This window comes from Callithrix jacchus, chromosome 5 (assembly GCF_049354715.1).
Source record: "Callithrix jacchus isolate 240 chromosome 5, calJac240_pri, whole genome shotgun sequence".
NCBI classification, from domain to species: domain Eukaryota; kingdom Metazoa; phylum Chordata; class Mammalia; order Primates; family Cebidae; genus Callithrix; species Callithrix jacchus.
The window spans coordinates 5,965,021-5,985,778 of record NC_133506.1 but is presented as its reverse complement, the minus strand read 5'-3'; the positions used below and the strand labels follow the sequence as shown (position 1 = coordinate 5,985,778).

The window sequence follows — 20,758 nt, the reverse complement described above, 5'->3', positions numbered from 1 at the left end:
GGATTTTTTTAGCATCAAAAAGAGCCTAGGTCAGTTTGAGGACATCAGTTACAGGGTTCCATGCCTGCGCAGACTTGGGGATTTTTCCTTAGGCTCTTGCTCCTCTCTGCTACAGGATGTCTTGAACCACAAGTGCCGGATGTGGTTCATGGAATGCCAAGCAGCTTGTTCTTGCCATAGATTTGATAAGGCTATTTTTGAGAAGCTATGCTATCTAACCTACCTCTAAGAGACAGACACCTTGCCTGCCTACCCCCTTCACAAAAAGCTCCAAGCACTCTGAACATCTTTCAGGAAGGCAGGACAATGGTGCGGTGATGAGAAGGGGCTGATCTTGGAAGGTAGCCTGAATCACGCCGCCCTTATCAGCACGCTTGGATCATTTCCCTTCTTGTCTAATGACTTTGCAGACAGACATTGGTCTATAAAATTGGGACGCAGCTCTGTCATCAACAGTCTGGAGGCAGGAGCAGGAGGAAAGGCGGCTTCTGAAAACTTGGGTCCATCCACCCCAGGCAAGGTAAGAACTTGCCGCATGGAACAGGCGAAAGAGAAGTTCCAACTCGTGGGTGGGAACAAGCAACGCACAGTCCATCTCAGGACCGGTAACGAGGGCTTACGCATTTTTAACTGCTTTAGCAACGTCCCTCCCCTGCTGACATGCACTCTGCCTAGCACAGGGAAGGTGGTTGGCCATTGCCTGTTATGCACTGCTTTTCGGAGAATGAGAAATGTAGTCCTGAGGTTCTCAAAAGGTTTCACTCAAGTCTGACAATATTGCCATCAACTCAGTCACGGGCATAAGATTTTTTTTCTGTGAAATTATGCTTAGATGTCATGTGAGATACTGAGGTTACATTTCTTGCAGACGAGAGTAAAATTTTAAAAATTAATGAAGCTGTGTTGAGATTTTCTTCATAAGGCCTAATCAATTCAAACTGAAGAATTCTCACTGGCTTCATTCAGATTGTGCCCTTCACCACATTCCTGCCATAGTTGCTCTTCTTTTTTAAAGATAGAGTCTTAATCTGTTGTCCAGGCTGGAGTTCAGTGGTGTGAACTTGGCTCACTGCAGCCTCAACTTCCTGGGCTCAACAGATCATCCCACCTCTGCCTTCCCAGTAGCTGGGATTACAGGTGTGAACCACCACTCCCAGCTAGTTTTTTTTTTTTTTTTTATAGAGACAGGGTCTAGTCCTATTGTCCAGGCTGGAATAGACACATTTTTAGGGTGTTGGCAAATGGCAAAAAGCTTGCTTTTGTTAATACCTATACATGGCAGGGGCAAAGATCTACAACCCAGCCTGGCATGGTGGCTCACACCTGTAATCCCAGCACTTTGGGAGGCAGAGGTGAGCAGATCTCCTGAGGTCAAGAGTCTGAGACCAGTCTGGCCAACACAGTGAAACTTCATCTCTACTAAAATACAAAAATTAGCTGGGTATGGTGGCACACACCTGTAATTCCAGCTACTCGGGAGGCTGCGACATGAGAATTGCTTGAGCCTGGGAGATAGAGGCTGCAGTGAGCCAAGACTGTCCCACTGCACTCCAGCCTGGGCAACAGAGCGAGACCTTATCTAAAAAAAACAAACAAACAAAACAGGCCGGGCGCAGTGGCTCAAACCTATAATCCCAGCACTCTGGGAGACCAAGGCAGGTAGATCATAAGGTCAGGAATTCAAGACCAGCCTGGCCAAGATGGTGAAACCCCATCTCTACTAAAAATACAGAAAATTATCTGGGCGTGCTGGCACAAACCTATAATCCCAGCAACTTGGGAAGCTGAGGTGAATTGCTTAAAACTTGGAGGCTGAGATCACGCCACTGCACTCCAGCCTGGGTGACAGAGCAAGACTCAGTCTCAAAAACCAAACAAAAAAAAAGATCCACAACTCAATTTTACAAAAAAGCTCACCTTCCTCACAGAGGCAAAATGCCAGAGGACACAAACCTCCACCTCGCCATAAATATTAGAGGGAAAAGCTTGGGAATCAGTTTTGGAGGAAAGTGAGGGTCGAAGGTGAGAATCAGTCTTTGAAAGGCACCCAGAACAGCTCAGACTCCAACAGGGGTCTCCTAATTTAGTGTGGACCCAGCTCTCTGCCTCCTTGCTGAGGCTCGGAATCCTCAGAGTGAGCAGACGCATAAGACACATGACCAGGCCGGGTGCCATGGCTCAAGCCTGTAATCCCAGCACTTTGGGAGGCCGAGGCGGGTGGATCACGAGGTCAACAGATCGAGACCATCCTGGTCAACATGGTGAAACCCCGTCTCTACTAAAAATACAAAAAATTAGCTGGGCACGGTGGTGCGTGCCTGTAATCCCAGCTACTCAGGAGGCTGAGGCAGGAGAATTGCCTGAACCCAGGAGGCGGAGGTTGCGGTGAGCCGAGATCGCGCCATTGCACTCCAGCCTGGGTAACAAGAGCGAAACTTCGTCTCAAAAAAAAAAAAAAAAGAAAAGACACATGACCACACGCCCCAGTGACGAGACATAGGCCTGAGAGTGCAGCTGCAGGACTTGGAACTCTCCAGTTCCCCAGCAGGTGACTCAGATGCCACCTGTGACAGAGGAAGGTGGCATGAGAATGTGTGACCTGAAGGTAACACCAGTGAGCAGGGACCAGCCTGGAGAGTAGGTTTATGCACGGTTGAAAAGACAGAGAAAAAGCCCTTTCTTCAAGACGTTGACAGCCACATACAGCAACATTTTTCCATGACTGCAGCATACAGACTAGAATACCTAAGATGTGAATGGCACCCTCCCACAAGGACCAGGACTCTAGTATGTGGACATCCTACACAAACCTCCATGGCAGCCCAATGGTCCATGGGGAATGTGGTATCTGAAGAAGCCTTCCTTTGCAGGTATCAGCCACCAAGATGCTGACTCTCTGGGTCCTGGCTGTCATCTTGGCCATCCAGGAAGAAGCACTTGGCCAGCTGAATCTCCCAGCTAGTCCTCCCATAATACCCAATTTGCCCGTCTCTCTTCTACCTGGATTACCCATCCCTATTCCACCTGGATTACCCGTCCCTCTTCCACCTGGATCACCCCCTGGAGGTCTGCAAGTCCCAAAAGTCCCTCTGCCCAGAAAATACCCAGCGAGGACCAAAGGAAGCAGGTGTCTACCCATTGCCAAGTACTTCATATCTGACAGCAAACTTGAAGACCGTAAGTAAGGACTGTTCCCCCACACACCCTTCCTTGGTCCTTTCAACCGCTCACACAGGCTTCTCATTCCTAAGCTCAGGGGGTTTCCGCCTTCTGAACAAGCAGGTCCCGAACATGAGGGGGCATTGGACTCACTTTAGGAGCTTGTGACAGCACAGATGCCCAGGTCCCCCTGGCCATTCTGGTCAGGCACTAGTGCAGTGAGCCTGAGAGTCCAGCTTCCTCATTTGCTCCAAGATGGCGCTGAGGCTGCTTGTTCAAGGTCCACGTGTAGGCTAGGGCTGGTCTACACAACCCTGGCAGACTGTCTGAGTATCCCCAAATCATGTGCCTCTTCTCACCTGGAGACTGTGCAGAGACACCACCCAGCCCCTCCCTGCTGGGCCCCAGGGCTTACCCAGACTCCCATGGGTGCTGAAACCTCAGCCTACTTTGAGGAGCCAGGAAATGGGAAATCTGGGTCACACCATCATCCCCTTGACCAGACTTGCTTTCTCCAAACTCCCTTTGTTCATTCACTCCCTGAGTCTCACTCCCTGCATGAGGCAATGAGGATAGGGCAGATGCCCCTCTAAGAACCCCGCAGAGGTTGAGGGCAGAGCAACTCCGGAATTTAAGGCTAGGCCAAGAAGTGACTCCCATGGAGAAGCCAGAAGGAGCACAGATTTACTAGCGAATGACAGCCAGCAGGAAGGCTCTTGGTGCTCCAACGGCAGCCTCGCAGCCATGGCCCACCTCAGCCATCCGGGATGAGGAGACAGGGCCACACAGGGAGGCCTGGCACGTGCTGAGTGACCACAGGGCCAACCCCACAGCTCCAATGTGGACTGCTATGACTCAGGAAGAAGCTATGCTTTGCTCTTCCAGCAGACTTCCTTGGTACAAAAGACTTCAAATATGTACAAAAAAGGCCAGACATGGTTTAAAAAAAAAAAAAAAGACAGCTGTGTACCCATCACACAGTGATTTGGAGATAATGATTATTAATTTTGTTTTGCTTTGTTTCGTTTTTGAGATGGAGTTTTGCTCTTGTTGCCCAGGCTGGAGTGCAATGGCACAATCTTGGCACCCTGCAACCTCTGTCTCCTGGGTTCAAGCAATTCTCCTGCCTCAGCCTCCCAAGTAGCTGGGATTACAGGCATGTGCCACCACACCTGGCTAATTTTTTGCATTTTTAATAGAAATGGGGTTTCACCACGTTGGTCAGGCTGGTCTCAAACCCCTCACCTCAGGCAATCTGCCTGCCTCAGCCTCCCAAAGTGCTGGGATTACAGGCGTGAGCCACCGCACCCTGTCCTTTTTGTTTTGTTTTTGTTTGTGTTGAGACAGGATCTTGCTCTGTTGCCCAGGCTGGAGTGCAGTGGCACAAGGACCCTTCACTCCATGTCCAAATCCCTTTAGATGTACTCAACAGAAGGCTGATCTCATAGCAGTTGCTAATAAACAGTAGCTCTTAACAAGGGCACAGGCAACTTTCTCTGACACCAGGCTGTCCCTAGAGAAGGAGCAGCAAGGACTGTTTCTTACAGGAGGCACCAGGCACCATATACAGTTTCTATGGGCCCCTCCAGTCAAAGGTGCTGTTGCCCGGCAGGGAAGCTTCTTCCTGCTGAACCAACTGGGAAGGCCACAGCAACAATGCGTCTCTTTATACTTTTCAGATATGAACGCCACCTTGCCCCCGCAGATTGAGAAGATGCTGAAGTGTAAGAAGGTTGACTTGGCTGGTTTGCTTGGGACCGTGTTATCCGCAGTGAGCGATTTGGACCTGCTGTCTCTATTAGACCTCACTTCATCCCTTGATATACTTGGAGGTGGCAGCCTCGGTGGCCTCCTAGGCGAAGGAAATGGTGGCAAGTCCTCGAACCTCCCATTGCTCCCAGAAGTCACTGGTGCTGTCAGCGGTTTGCTAACCCAGAGGACGGAGGGTCTGGGGAGCCTACTATCCACTGGTTCAGACAAGAACCTCGTAAAAGGACTGCTTGATGGCACTGGTCTCTCTGCTCTCCAGCAGCCTCTGAATGATGTGACTGACAAAGTTGGAGACCTCAAAGAGTCTGCTCAGGGTGTGCTGAACAGCACCCTGCTGTCGGGCATCAGCAGTGGACTCTCAGACCTCCTGAAAAATGCTGACCTGGAACAGCTCTTGCTGGGGTAAGTGCTTCCTTGACCTGTGGCTTCTCCACCAGAAAACCTGCTGATTTGGATTCTCATGTTCAACTTCCATTGGTCCCATAGATTGGGATGGGTATATTACTTGGTATTGGCATATTTCACCAAGAAATAGTCTTGCTCTATGCTGTGCCTGCACCCTTTCAGGGGGAAACAGGAGCAAGATTATTGAGCTTATAGGCCTGGGCAGATAAGAGGGCTGAGGGGTCAAGGGACTGGATGGTGGCTTGGTAGGCTGTTCATTGTCTGCTTCAGAGGCATTTCTCCTGCTTTCCAGGCTGATTCCTTGAAACAGGACTGCCTCTTGATGCTTTTGCTTTGCAGATTACAGGTTGAAAAAGTGACTGTGGAGAGCATGAAGTCAACCATGACAGCTGACGGGATCCACGTCCAAGCCACGACTACCATCTTCATAGGCGGAAACGGGTGAGTCTGTGCCCACAGCCGTCCGCTGGGTCGCTCTGCCCCAGTGTTGCAAGCTCCAGTGAGCAAAGGCCAGGTAGAGACAACAGAGAGGACAGCAGCATGGGTGAGGGTGGGGCAAAGCAGGTACTGCACACAGCCGCCCCTCTGCCCCCGTGCAGACGGGCAAGAAAAGAGAATGGGCCCGGGAGCCTCATCCTCCAATCATGTGAGCAAAGGTGTTTATGGGAAATGGGCACCAGTTCATACTTGGAAGGTGAGGAGGGAAACCAAAGGGAACACATCTCATGGTGATGCCTGCCCTGCTCTTAAACTACACATACTTTCCAAATCCTCTGGACTCTCCATGGGGAATCAGCACCAACCTCGTCAGCTGGGGAAATGGAGATGATTAGAATGCACTTGGCTGGCAGGGTGCGGTGGCTCATGCCTGAATTCCCAGTACTCTGGGAGGCTGAGGTGGGCAGATGACGAGGTCAAGAGCTTGAGACCAGCCTGACCAACATGGTGAAACCCCATCTCTACTAAAAATGCAAAAATTAGCTAGGCATGGTGGTATGTGCCTGAAATTCCAGTTCCTCAGGAGGCTGAGGCAGAAGAATCGCTAGAACCCAGGAAGCGTAGCTTACAGTGAGCCGAGACTGCATCCTAGAACCCCAGCCTGGGGGAAAAAAGAAGTCCTTGGCAAGCCACACATGTCAACATGCACATATCCATCCATCCATCCATCCACCCACCCACCCATCTGACATATGGTAAGGAACACTGCTCTGGGACAGATGCTGTGCTGGGAAAAAGACCGATTAAAAACAGTCCCCATCCTCAGTATCAACTCACGGAGGAGGAACATGTTAACAGTGTAGGCTCAGGGCACATGTGAAGACATAAGAGGGAAAAGACATCTCCCCTGGAGACAGGATGGCTTTGGGGACTAAGACACCCAGCACTGATACCTCTCACTGGCTCCGTGTCCACCAGGCACCTAATTGTCCACAAACTCCTTGGAGCCTCTCCACAACCTTCCCAGAGAAGCAGTCCTGTTTCCAGACGAGAATACCCATGCAGACTAGCAAAGGCGGTTACAAACCTTACTCGAAATCACAGCAAAAAGATGGCACCAACAGGGTTTAGACCAGGCAGTCAGCCTTCAGAGCTCACACTGTGACCGCTACAGATAGCAGGGGCAGAAAGAGTCATTTGTACTGTCTAGAAAGTCCCTTGTTCATAAGATCAGCTCTGGTCTATGATGGGTTTTTCTTATACTGTTGCTCACACGGCTGAAAGGTTCACACAACAGTGAGCCTGTAATGGACGTCTCATTACAACCCAGCCCCGTGCCAAGAGCAGATGACCTCCTTAGGGCTAGTTAGGAGCATGACTTTGCCAGATGTTTACTGCCTGCCACCTGTGAGCCAGGCTCTCTACCCAGTGAACAGGGGACATCCAGCCTTGGGGCACGTCTACTGGAAAGCACTGAACATCTCCCCTCCTGAATGAACCTTGACAAACACATGGAGTCGATTCCTACCATGCCTACCGCTGGGCCTGAGCACCACCTTGGAGCCAGCCTGGCTTCACCTGTGTCTTCCTCTCCACAGCCTCTTGGGACCTGTCCTCAGCCTGGTGGGATTTAACGTGCATGGGGACGTGGCTCTGAAGATTGGCCTTTCCACAAATGACACCCACTGTGTCAAACTCCAGGTCCAGGAAAAAGCCTTCGAGGTCAACAAAGTGACTCTTCAACTAATACAGACGTACGTGAGACCATTTTTGTCATCTTCTGGATCCCCCGACCTCTGTGCCAGCACCCTTACTCATAAGCTTGTCCAATGCAGTGCCTTAAAGGATGAGTAAACAGAGGCCCAGAGAGGGGTCTCTGCTGAGAAACGGCCCATTATGTTTCAGAACAGTCTTTTCTCACACTCCCTGCCTACCGCCTGCTAACTGCACAGGTAGTAACTCGTTCTATTTTTGGCATGAGCATGACATTCATCTAGATTGATATGCAAAAGATGCAAAAGGGCAGAGAATGAAAAGTCTCTCTCCCACCTCTGAATGCCAGCTGGCTAATTTTCCTCCCTGGAAGCAACCAACAGGCCCAGTCTCTTATGTTTGCTTTCAGAAATGCTGTGTTGCCATGTGAGTAAATTTGCACGTATCTATAAACACACAGAAGGGTGCACACGTAATATACACTTGCCCGGGCTTTGTCTCATAGAAAAAAATTGCTAGGAGCTGATGCAAAGTTTTCGAGTTATCTCAATTGACTATTCACAGTCAATTACAGACTCATCTTCTTGTTCTACTCTCTACCCTCTTCTCACTATTGTACTTGACTAGTCTTTTAAGAAAAAGAAATAAAAAAGGGAGGCTGAGGCAGGAGATCTCTTGAACCCAGGAGGCAAAGGTTGCAGTGAGCCAAGATCATGCCATTGCACTCCTGCCTGGGAGACAGAGTGAGACTTCTCAAAAAAAAAAGAAAAAGAAAAAAATTGCTAAGAATCTATGTGTAGATAAACAGCTTCTTCGCTTTTTATGACTCTCTAACATTTCTTAATGAAGATGCATCATAATTTAATCCCTTATCAAAGAACACTTCATTGTTTCCAATTATTGACCTTTATACCCAATGTTTATACCCAACTACCATGAATAAGGTCACAGACAAGTCTGTCCCCACTAGGCATGAGCGTCTGAAGGATGAACTCCCCTAGGTGGGATTGTGGGGCCAGACGTCATGTGCTTTGGTCGTTTTGCCAGGTGTCCTTGCATCTTCCTTAACGACTGAAACGGACGGTGAAGGGCTCAGGTGTGTGCACTGATTAAGCTGCGCAATAGCATTTCCCCTGTTTCGTCAATGGGCAGGTTCGTCACCGTTTGGGCAAATCCAGAAACACAAAATCCCATGGTTCTCCTCATGCCTCTTTCCCAGGGTCACGGATATTTTGCCTTTGTCTCTCCCTTTACCCTTGGATGATGTTGTTCTTCAACTGTTGACAGTAAAAATAAGTAAAAATGTAAGTCCTGGGAAAGGGGAGGGCACCCCTTGGAGGGCTACATCACTGGGGAAGACAAAGGGGTCCCTTCCCTCAGATTTGCCTGATGCCAGGAGATACTCAGGAACGAGGTGTCGGGCCCTTGGGATCCGCGAGACTTGGGGATCAGCAGCCCCTCCAGCTCGAAAAAGCCCACCAGAAGCACTGACAATGCCTTGGGCTGGTGGGAGGGAGGGATGACTTCTGCCAAATAGGAGGCCCAGGAAACAGGACAGAAAGAAGGGAAGGAGAGGGCCGGGTGCAGTGGCTCATGCCTATAATCCCAGCACTTTGGGAGGCTGAGGCGGGTGGATCACCTAAGGTCAGGAGTTCCAGACCAGCCTGGCCAACATGGTGAAACCTTGTCTCTACTAAAAATACAAAAATTAGCTGGGTGTCCTGGCACATGTTTGTAATCCCAGCTCCCCAAGAGGCTAGGCAGGAGAATCACTGGAACCCAAGAGGCAGGGGCTGCAGTGAGCCAAGATTGTGCCACTGCACTCTGTCTCAAAAAAAAAAGAAGGGGAGGAGAACAGGGGAGAAAAAGAAGACACTGTGGGGAGAGAAGGAGGGCGGGCTGATGGTGCTTCCTTGGCAAAGCTAACCAGCGGTGACTTCACAGATGGAAGAACCACGCTCCTGTGACATTGTTCTCAGTGACATCAGCGAATGCAAGAACTGTGAGTGCAAACACGCAACCCGTCGGCTGCCCAGGCCGACGGCAAGAGATGACCAAGGGTCCTTAAGGGATCCTACCAGGAGACAGATCAGAGAGGAAGGGGCTGTGGGATACAGCACCACACGCCTCCCAGCACCCAGACACCGTCACCCCAGCACGCTGACACCCTTGCCCCAGCACCCAAACAACCTCACCCCAGTACCTTCTGGCCACAAGATACCCCAGCTTACCTAAGTCTCAGTCTCACTTTGACTTAGTCCCCAGGAAGGGAACAGGACAAAGCCCCTGGCAGTCCCCGCTGTAGCTTGCCAGTCCCAAATAATCTGCCCGGCACACACAGGCACGGAATCTCGGGAGGAAAGTCCCAGGCCTTCACCCTGGGAGGCTGAGAATCAGAAATCCCTCAATGTCCCCAGACATGCAAAGAGACAGGGATAACAGGACGTGGGAGGTTGGCAGCCACCAAGAGAGCTGAGGCAGGGAATCAATCACATTTGACAAGTTCCAGAGTAGAGGAGACACGGGGCCCAGCCAGTGAGCCTTTTCCTCCCTTGGAGTTAGGGGCTTATCAGGAACAGAGCCAAGCCCTCTTGTCAGCTCCCCCCACTCCCCATGGCCTCCTTCCGCATGCATGAGAATCCAGGAGAGGCAGCCACTTTCTGCCTGGGATCCAGGGACTGGGAGGAGTCCAGACTGGCCCCCTGGGGAAGGCAGTACTGGGCAGAGGGCTGAGGGTGTACCAGCTGTCAGCGCTGTGCTGTGGCATCTCCATGTCGCTTTCTCTTCTCTCCTGCAGCTATGGGCTTGTTCACATACTCCTTCAAAAGTTCCAGAATGTCCCCCCAAGGTCTTTCAACCTTCTACTGTGTAAGTGCGCCCTGCCCTTATATGGCTTTTATCAATAGATAGAAGCAGAGAAACCCCTAAACTCACAATATATATTTTAAAGATGTCACAAACCAGCCTGCATCCTTACCCTGGGGTGAATCTCCAGGCTTCTGCCATCGCACCTGAGTGCCTCCTCCAGGGCCGACCATGTGTTCTCTTCCACTGAAGTCCAGTGTACGATACTGAGGCCATTCCCACAATGACAACCATTTATTGGCCATCAGGGTCAGCCCAGCACAGATCTAGATACCCAAAGGACAATACATAAGAAATGACAGAACCCACTCACCGCACCCACCCCTCTAAGCCACCGGGAAGGCAAAACCGGGTTATGAGAAGTGCTGAAAAAGGCAAGGTTTTGGACTCAGGTAGCTTCACTTCCAAGAATCTGTCCAAAAAAACCTAAGCCCAGATACATTTAAGCACAACGACATAGAGTTATTCATGATGGGAATTTAAAAAACAAAAAAACCTGAAACAAAAAGCGAATTATTAAACCAAGTACAAGATCATTAGACACGCTGACAGCATTTGTGATGGTTTACAGAAATGCTTGTGAAATTGTTATTGGTTTTTTTGTTTTGTTTTTGAGACAGGATCTCATCTCTCACCCAGGCTGGAGTGCAGAGGCACAATCACGGCTCACTGCAGCCTGGATCTACTAGGTTCAAGTGATCCTCCCACCTCAGTTTCTCAAGTAGCTGGGACCACAGATGTGAGCCAAGGTGCTCAGCTAACTTTTAATGTTTTGAATTTTTTGATAGAGACCAGGTCTTTCTATGTCGTTCAGGCTGGTCTCAAACGCCTGGGCTCAAGTGATCCTCCTGCCTAGGCCTCCCAAAGTGCTGGGATTACAGGTGTGAGCCACTGCGCCCAGCTATTGTTAGTTTTATTTTATTTTGAGACAGAGTCTTACTCTGTCGCCCAGGCTAGAGTGCAGTGGCGCAATCTCGGCTCACTGCAAACTCCACCACCTGAGTTCAAACAATTTTTCTGCCTCAGCCTCCCAAGTAGCTTGGACTACAGGCATGAGCTACCATACCTGGCTAATTTTTTTGTATTTTTAGTAGAAACTGGGTTTCACCACGTTGGTCAGGCTAGTCTCAAACTCCTGACCTCAAATGATCCGCCTGCCTCAGCCTCTTAAAGTGCTGGGATTACAGATGTGCACCACCATGCCTGGCTATTGCTAGTTTTTAAACAGCAAAGTAAACTTTGCTGAACCATCTAACTTTCCTGCTAAGTGGAGTTTGCATTTCATTGCCTATTAACCAATGAAGGCCAGAATATCCATGAAAGGAAATTAAAAACAAGATGGGCTTTGGAATGTGGGAAGGAAGGAGGGCACGCCAGACCAATAGCGCAAGCACAGGAAGGTAAGGAATGTGACTGTTGGCCAGGCAAGGTGGCTCAAGCCTGTAATCCCAGCACTTTGGGAGGCCAAGGTGAGTGGATCGCTTGAACCCAGGAGTTAGAGACCAGCCTGGGCAACATGACAATATCCTGTCTCTACAAAAAATCCAAAACTTAGCTGGGCATGGTAGCGTGTGCCTGTAGTCCCAGCTACTAGGGAGGCTGGAGTGGGAGGATCACTTGAGCCTAGGAGACAGAGGTTGCAGTGAGCTGAGACTGCACGGCAGCACTCCAGCCTGGAAACCAGAGTGAGACTCTGGCTCAAGGAAAAAAAAGTGACTATTGTGCAGATGTGCATATACACACATACACCTTACTGGGAGCAACACTTAAACAGGGGCCATTTGCCTGAAAAATAATGAATGTGGCTTCTCCTGGGAAGTCAGAGGTCTGGGTGTCCTGAGCCACGCTGTAGGGGGCACGGGCAGCCAGAGCCAAGCAGCAACTCCCCCTTCACCTGGTGCCTGCCATCCGGACACTGAGAGCCCCATCACACCCCATGGTCCACACCACAGCAGAGTCGGGGAGGTCAACAGCCATGTGCCCTCAGGCTCCTCCCACGGCGATACCTTCAGGGCCACCTCACTAGTCACCTCCCTAGTCAGACCTCCGAAGGCATTGAAATGGGTGTCGGTTTCATGTGATCACAGAGATTGTCTGTTTCTTCACTCTAGGCTGAAGCCCGCTTTAACAAAGGTGCAGTTGCTGTGCCTGGAAGTTCTCTCTCTTCAGTTACTAAAAATGCCAGCATTTCTCTAATTCTATCCCATATGATGCTCAAGGCCATCATCACTCACACTGCCAAGCAGAGCTCTGTGCAGGTAAGGGCCACCCACAGGGCCCAGCGTGGATAAGCACTGTCCTCAAGCTCAGCCGGTCAACCTCTGAGAGCAATAAGGAGGGGGTGAAAGTGGATTCTGAATGTTCTTCCAGGTTAATACACAATTGCCATGGGAGGCACCTTTTCCCTTCATTGTCATATAAATGGGCCCTAGCTTATGTTGGTGGAAAGCAGGGAACAGGGACATGGGAGGAAAAATGTGTTCGGAAGCTGGGTAAGGTGGCTCTTGCCAGTTATCCCCATGCTTTGGGAGACCAAGTCAGGCAAGTCACTTGAGTCCAGGAGTTCAAGACCAGTCTGGACAATACGGTGAGACCTTGTCTCTACAAAAAGTTAGCCAGGTGTGATGGTGCACATCTATAGTCCCAGCACTCAGGAGGCTGAGGCAGGAGGATCACCTGAGCTGGGGAGGTTGAGGCTGCAGTGAGCTGTGATCGCACCACTGTACTGAAGCCTGGGCGACAGAGCGAGACCTTGTCTCTGGGGGAAAAAAAAGAGTTCCAAGTGCCATCTGTGTGCCAGGGACAAAACCAGGTGTCTTTATATAACTAACCTCATTTCATCCTCAAAACAGCACTGAGATGTAGGTTTTCTTATCCCCATTTGACAGATAACCAGAGTGAGGGAAGGAAGCGCCAACAAGTCACAGAATGAGCAAAAACACATGGCAGGTGTTCATTTGCTACCAGCCCTAGAAGTGGCAGAGGGAGTTGTAGCAATAGTAACAATCATAATTGACTTCTATGTGCCAGGCTGTCTTTGAGACAAAGTATAATTTTTTAAGAGAGTGTCCCAAAATGATCAAGTACAGAAGTCTCTTCCCGTAAGGGCATAGAGAGAGACAGGCTTCAGCTTGGACAAGCTGTAATAGAAAAGTAGGATTTTACATGTTGCATGAGCCACCATCCTTCAAATGAAAGAAACGTCATCAAGGTGAATGTTTGGAAATAGACCTTATCTGTCATGGACACATCAGCTGCGCCAGCACCCAGATGACCAACTTACACTAGACAATCAATGATATTTGCATGAACGATCTGAACGATGCGAGTGTCTCATCTGTAACATTGTGCAGTCCTTCCTCACCACACTCCAAATGACAACTTCTTTCCAACAGAGAAATAACCTGGATGCAAGAATCACCAAACTAACCTACTCCCACCAGCTAGCCAATCAAATCCAAGCCAGCTACTGGGTTAACATCTCCAAGGATGGTGAGCGCCCTGTCACCGGGAAAACGGTGAGTGCTGAGAAATGAATCAGAGCAGAGTTGTGAGGAAGAACTGCAAGGAGCAGTGCTTAGTGGGATGAGATACACCCTAAACCCTGAGGCTCGGAGTGTCTGGGTGTACCTAAGATGAGGGAGACCAGCCAGGCCAGCAGGCTCAACCCCCAAGGGAAGAATAGAGTGAGCAGATTGGCTTAGGAGGATAAGGCCGGGAGGACAACCCTGTGACCTGGGACCCTGCTAGCCATCACACAATGTGACATGTCTGCTGAGTAGCCAGGCCAAGGTGTTGTTATTAACTCGTGCTCATTTTGTATTAATTCAGGACTTAATCATCTCATTGGTGTGCAAGATTTCAAAAGACAAACTGATCACAGACATCAGACTTCTGAGGTACTGTCTATAACTACATAATCCCTCTGTCTATATAAGAGATGATCTCAGGCCTGATAAAAATCACATAAGCGGCCAGGCGCAATGGCTCATGCCTGTAATCCCAGTACTTTGGGAGGCCGAGGCAGGCAGATCATTTGAGCTCAGGAGTTCCAGACCAGCCTGGCCAACGTGGTGGAGCCCTGTCTCTACTAAAAATACAAAAATTAGCTGGGTATGGTGGTGTGTGCCTGTAATCCCAGCTACTCGGGAGGCTGAGGCAGGACAATCACTTAAACCCTAAAGGCGGAGCTTGCAGTGAGCCAAGGTTGCACTATTGCACTCCAGCTCTGGGCTACAGAGCAAGATTCCGTCTTGGAAAAAAAAAATTACATAAGCAAAATAGTCATAAGACTCTTGGGAATTATCTGCAAAATTACAAGGAAATCAGGACGGAGTTTTGAACTCACACACTGTTGTTCATCCTACATTTACTCTTTCTGCTCAGTAGTTTCCAAGTTATAAGTGATTTTAAGGAGCAACTGATGACCTACTTAGCTCTACAATGGAGTTGCATTTTTACCTGAACCTAATATTTCTCTGTACTTTGTTTCCTGACAGCTCTGAACACAGTACAACACCCCCCGATGCTGTAAGTTTATTACGTTTTCAATACATTTATCAATGGGATGTGAGAAAAGATTGTAGTGCCAGGTGCTCAGTGCCCCACACACTCTGGAAAGAAAAGGTCAGGGATGGCCAGGAATGGTGGCTTACGCCTGTAATCCCAGCACTTTGAGAGGATGAGGTGGGAGTTCGAGACCAGCCTGGCCAATATGGTGAAACCCCATCTCTATAAAAGTACAAAAATTAGCTGGGCGTGGTGGCGAAGGCCTGTAATCTCAGCTACTCGGGAGGCTGAGGCAGGAGAATCGCTTCAACCCATGAGGCAGAGGTTGCAGTGAGCCAAGTTTGTGTCACTGCACTCCAGCCTGGGCAACAGGAGCAAGATTCTGTCTCAAGAAAAAAGAAAAAAGAGAAAGTCAGGAAGACGAGACCACAGACAGTGTGGGGTAGGACAGCAGCTCCAAACCTAGGCTCTCTTGGGAGCTCTTCAAACACAGCTACCCATGCCCAGTGTGCATTCCACACTCAGGCGCTGACGCGAGCAGGGCGTGGAATCCTGGCCTTTTGTGGCATCCTGGTGTACCTGATGCATCCAGCAGGCCTTGCAATTCACAGCAAGGAAGAAAATCTGACCTAGACCAAGCTTGTCCAACACACAGCAACAGGCCACGTGTGGCCCAGGAGGGCTTTGAATGTGGCTCAACACAAATTCCTAAACTTTCTCAAAACATTATGCAATTTTTTTGTGATTTTTTTTTTTTTAGCTCATCAACTATCGTTAGTGTATTTTATGTGTGGCCCAAGAAAATTTTTCCTCTTCCAATGCAGCCTAGGGAAGCCAAAAGATTGGACACCCCCTGATAACTAGACTCTAACCTAGCTAGGCTCACGAGAGTTTCTCAGAATCAGAGGCAGCTGTCCCTGGCTCAGCTCTCCTGTCAGCTATTTTCAACCCATGTTCCATGGGTTGACCACCCTGCAGATCACCCCAGGAGAGCATGGGAGGAGAGGAGTGTGCAGAACGAGGGAAGGCTCCAGTGACCAGGCTCCAGCTACAGAGACGGAACCTGGTGCGTTTCCCCCGCCAACTCCATGTTTAAGATATTCCATCTTGAACAGTCCTGCTGTGTCGCCAGCCTGGAGTGCAGTAGTGTGATCTCGGTTCACTGCAACCTCTGCCTCGAGGTTCAAGCGATTCTCCTACCTCAGCCTCCTGAGTAACTGGGATTGCAGGCACCTGCCATCACGGCCAGCTAATTTTTTGTATTTTTAGCAGAGACAAGGTTTCACTATGTTGGCTAGACTAGTCTTGAACTCCTGACCTCAGGTGATCCTCCCGCCTTGGCCTCCCAGAGTGCTGGGATTACAGGCATGAGCCACTGAGCCCGGCCAGCTCAAATCTTAAACCAGCAAATGTTTAGTGAGCACATGCTATGTGCCCAGCCCTACAAATGCCACATGAAGTAGTAATGAGGCATCTAACTCTAGGAACTGACATTCTAGTGTGAGGACCAAATGGGGACATATAAACACGTTTTTTAAAAGGCAAAAAGTATTAAGAGTCTGTCAGCCACATTTCGTGGAGGCACAAAATGAGCGCCCAGAGGTGAACAGCCTCATTACTTTATAACTGAAGAGTTTATGAGCTGGGGCCTCTATATCAGCCCTGAGATAATGGGGACTCATTGAGAGGCAAACTCCAGAGGTGATCACTAGCCCAGGGCACCCTTTGTCTCAACTTGACCAGGCGGCTACATGACACACCAGGCTGTGTGTTCAGCAAAAGCAACTTAGAAGGCACGATCCCCAACCTCAGATAACTACCCACCTGATGGGGACAAAGACCTTCATGCAAACAGCTGTCAACAGGGCACAAAGAAGACACAGTAGAGAGGGTACCACGGGGGAGGCAGAGGGTGGATGTACTAAAGAAGTGATGCCTGAACTCAGCCTTCAAAGAGGAGCAGGAGTTTATCACACAAAATAAAAGTGTATGGCTGGGGGAGGTGGCTCACGCCTGTAATCCCAGCAAGGTGGGTGGATCACCTGAGGTCAAGAGATCGAGACCATCCTGGTCAACATGGTGAAACCCCGTCTCTACTACAAATACAAAAAATTAGCTGGGCATGGTGGCGCATGCCTGTAATCCCAGCTACTCGGGAGGCTGAGGCAGGAGAATTGCCTGAACCCAGGAGGCAGAGGTTGCTGTGAGCCAAGATCACGCCATTGCACTCCAGCCTGGGTAACAAGAGTGAAACTCCGTCTCAAAAAAAAAAAAAAGAGTTTGAGACCAGCTTGGCCAACATGGTGAAACCCCGTCTCTACTAAAAAGCACAAAAAATTAGCTGGGGGTGGTGGCAGGTGCCTGTAATTCCAGCTACTCAGGAGATTGAGGCAGGAGAATCGTTTGAACCCGGGAGGTGGAGGTTATAGTGAGCCAAGATGGTGCCACCACACTCCACTGGTGACAGAGCCAGACTGTCTCAAAAAAAAAAAAAATCTGCACATACAGAGGACCTAAGACTGCTTTCCCTGACTGTGACAACTAGCAGTGGACTACCAGATAATGCTGATGCAAATGCTCCTCCTGTCTCTTGCAGATTGACCAGGTACAAGGGGAGATGGCTGAGGTTCTGAAGAAGTTCTCGTCTGGCCTTACTGGTATGTTGCATTAATAACCTGAACACCTAGAAGAGTCAGTGGCAGAGGACAGGCACCAGGGTGTGAGCCACACTGCAGAGTGTGCTAAGCACAAGGTCATCTGGTCACAAGCTAGGCCACAGGACACTTTTGTGGGCAGATAGGGGCTTCAGCACCCTGAGATGGCAAAAAATGAAAGTCAAATCAAAATGCCTCTCCTACAGCTCCTAAAGAAATCTCTGCCCACTAGGTGTCTTCAGGACCAACACTATCATCATGCTTAGAGGAAACATGGATCCAGGCACCTAGTCTCGTAGTCATTAGGGACTTGGGAAATCAAGAGGCTGAAGTGTTAACTCTTAGGACCACCAAATATGATGGTGCAACATGCCATCTGCACATATTTCTGGTTAACTCTAACTAAAGAGGTTCAAAATAGCCCGAATAACACTAAAACAGCAGGGCCTCACTCGTGTGGTTTCTTAAGGTAGTAAGGACAGACATGCTAGCATATCACCTGGTATGAGTATTTGGATCCCTGGCTGGGCACAGTGGTAGCTCAGGTGTGTAATTCCAACACTTTGTGAGGCTGAGGCAGGAGGATCACTTGAACCCAGGAGTTCAAGATCAACCTGGGCAATATAGCAAGACCTCATCTCTACAAAAAAAATTTTTTTAATTAGCCAGGCATGGTAGCATGGTCCTGTAGTCCCAGCTATTTGGGAGGCTAAAGCAGGAGGATCGCTTGAGCACAGGAGTTCTAGGCCAGCCTGGGAAACATATCGAGACTCAGTCTTTATAAAAAAGAAGAAAGAAAAGAAAGAGTACAGCTGAGCACAGCAGCTCACTCCTATAATCCCAGCAATTTGGGAAGCCAAGGCAGGAAAATCACTTGAGGCCAGGAGTTCAAGACCAGCCTGGGAAACACAGGGAGACCCAGTCTCTACAAAAACATAAAAATCTTTAAATTAGCCAGGCATGGTGTCGTGAGCCTATGTTCCCAGCTGCTTGTGAGGCTGAGGCTATGTGAGAGCAGGAGGAACACGAGCCCAGTAGTCTGAGGTTGCAGTGAGCTATGATGAAGCCTGGGTGACAGAGCGAGACCTTGCCTCTAAGAAAAAAGAATGCCAGGTTTCACCTCAGCTTTGGATACTCACCAGGTTTCAATCTGGTTCTGGAGTCTTCTCTTCCTGGCTACCCTGCTCTAACCTCCCACACCCTCCAACAGCCTGGGGAATATCCAGGCCCTTACTCAGATCACTCTGTTGAATGGGCAGGAAAGAGATTTCCTGGTTATCGTCCTTTTGACTCATAACATGTTCCTTCTTTATTTCAGAATATGTTAAACAATGGAATATACCACCACCAGTAATCTCAAACCTTCTAGACAATGTCAATTTTGAAGTGCTTAAGTCGGTAAGAGGGAGAAATACAAATATTTTCTTTTTGCACTAACACCCACCGTGTGCTTGCATCTTCAGAGAAATGAATGGGACCAGAGAGGCCGGGCATCACGATCTGTTCCTGGCAGCCCTCTCTGCTCCATCCATCCTCCCCACTCTCCCCTGGTCAGAAATACTGCTTACTGTAATTTCAGGCACCACACAAGTCCTAACCTAACAGGAAGTCACTCTTGACCATGTATAATCAAATAATCGGTCCTGTGGTCCACACAAGGACTCTCACACTTACTGAATATATCTCGATCATTTCTTTGGAAATTTCACCATTGTGCATACCTGACTCATCCTCACTGTCAGCTGCTGCCTTCCTAGAGCCTCTCACTCTCTGCTGCCATGAGTCAAATTTCCCTTTCTTCCCCTCTCTATCTGACCCTCAACCCAGTGACAATCTTGAAGGAAACCTTGCTTCCTTTATTCAACTTTGTCACAAGTAAGAGGTTAAATGGGCCAGGCACAGTGGCTCACCCTTGTAATCCCAGCAGTTTGGGAGGCCAAGGCGGGCAGCTCATGAGGTCAGGAGTTCGAGACCAGTCTGGCGAACATAGTGAAATCCAATCTCTACTAAAAATACAAAAAATTAGCCAGGTGTAGTGGTGTGTGCCTGTAATCCCAGCTACTTGGGAGGCTGAGGCAGGAGAATCACGTGAACCCAGGAAACAGAGGTTGCAGTGAGCCAAGATCGTGCTGTTGCACTCCAGCCAGAATAACAGTGTGAGACTCCATCTCAAAAAAAAAAAAAAGTTAAATGATGAAGATGAGTCTCCAGAAGATGAGAAGTAAAATTTAGAATCTTCATAACCCTTAGATGGTCCCGTCTTGATAAATCTGCTTAATGAATATGAAATCTGACCATGAAGATATCAACTTCTTTCACTTCAGCTCAGATCTCACAAATTGTACATTCCTGTTTTGACTTAACCCCAAACAACATGTATCTGTAGCCATATCAGTGACTAGAGTAAGGTAAAATCAGCATTTCCCTCCATGTTATTTCCTCCCACCCCCAGCTCTCACACTCCATGGCTACATGTAATTGGGACACATCGCTTAACTTCAAGTCAGCCTTGGGTCCATCACATGAATGCCAACTGAAGTACAGCTACCAGGGACAGGAAGCCCAGCCAAAACTGACTGGGCTCAGCAACAGCAATAAAACCTATAGGTCTTACACATCCAGTGATTACTAGTTTCAGCAGTGGCTCGACTAAGGGCCTGAAGGATGACACCATAATCAATTTCTCAGCTCCAGTATTTCTGAATGGGCTCCGTTTTGCCTCTGCATGGAAGCCCCACCTCCCAGGAGCTTCACCTTCCATTTCCTTCCCTAACAGTTCAAACAACAATCATCCAGAAATAGTCTCTGGGACTCCCATTGGCCTGACTTGGTCCATACCCCAACCCCTGAAGCAGGCACTGGGATCAGAGGGATAGTGTCCTGGTTGGCTCAGACTGTACCTGCAGTCAGCTGATGTATTTCAGCGCATCATTTATTGTATTTTCTCTCTCCACAGAAGGACCTTCAGGCAGCAAAGTGAACCTAGCTTACCAGAAGCCAAGCAATGTTCCAGAATGAAAGCCAAAAACACTCTGTAACACTCCTCTATGAAATACTGAGCAAAAGACATCCTTATGATTAAGGAACCAAGTAGAGTTAGTGTTCTTAAAATGTCAACTGTCCTTTGGAATTGTACTAACTACCTTGAATTAACACACACAAGAAAGGCAAAAATTCAGGGATTTTTGGCATTTTTGTAATCATCTCTTTAATAAATAACCTGTTTTCTTGCAAGAAAAAAATGA

General features: G+C 48.9%; 1 protein-coding gene across 1 annotated transcript; it reads left to right on the top strand.

Annotated features, from left to right (window-relative positions):
* Positions 1-454: 454 nt before the first annotated feature.
* On the top strand, positions 455-20,758 carry LOC103792783 (vomeromodulin-like). Its single transcript, XM_054255129.2, has 15 exons — positions 455-520; positions 2,871-3,177; positions 4,839-5,331; positions 5,674-5,775; positions 7,371-7,526; positions 8,705-8,789; positions 9,430-9,487; positions 10,283-10,353; positions 12,462-12,608; positions 13,746-13,868; positions 14,182-14,249; positions 14,850-14,880; positions 17,456-17,516; positions 18,832-18,911; positions 20,470-20,758. The coding sequence occupies exons 2-15, from the start codon at positions 2,886-2,888 to the stop codon at positions 20,491-20,493; spliced, it is 1,791 nt and encodes a 596-aa protein (XP_054111104.2). The 5' UTR covers positions 455-520; positions 2,871-2,885; the 3' UTR covers positions 20,494-20,758.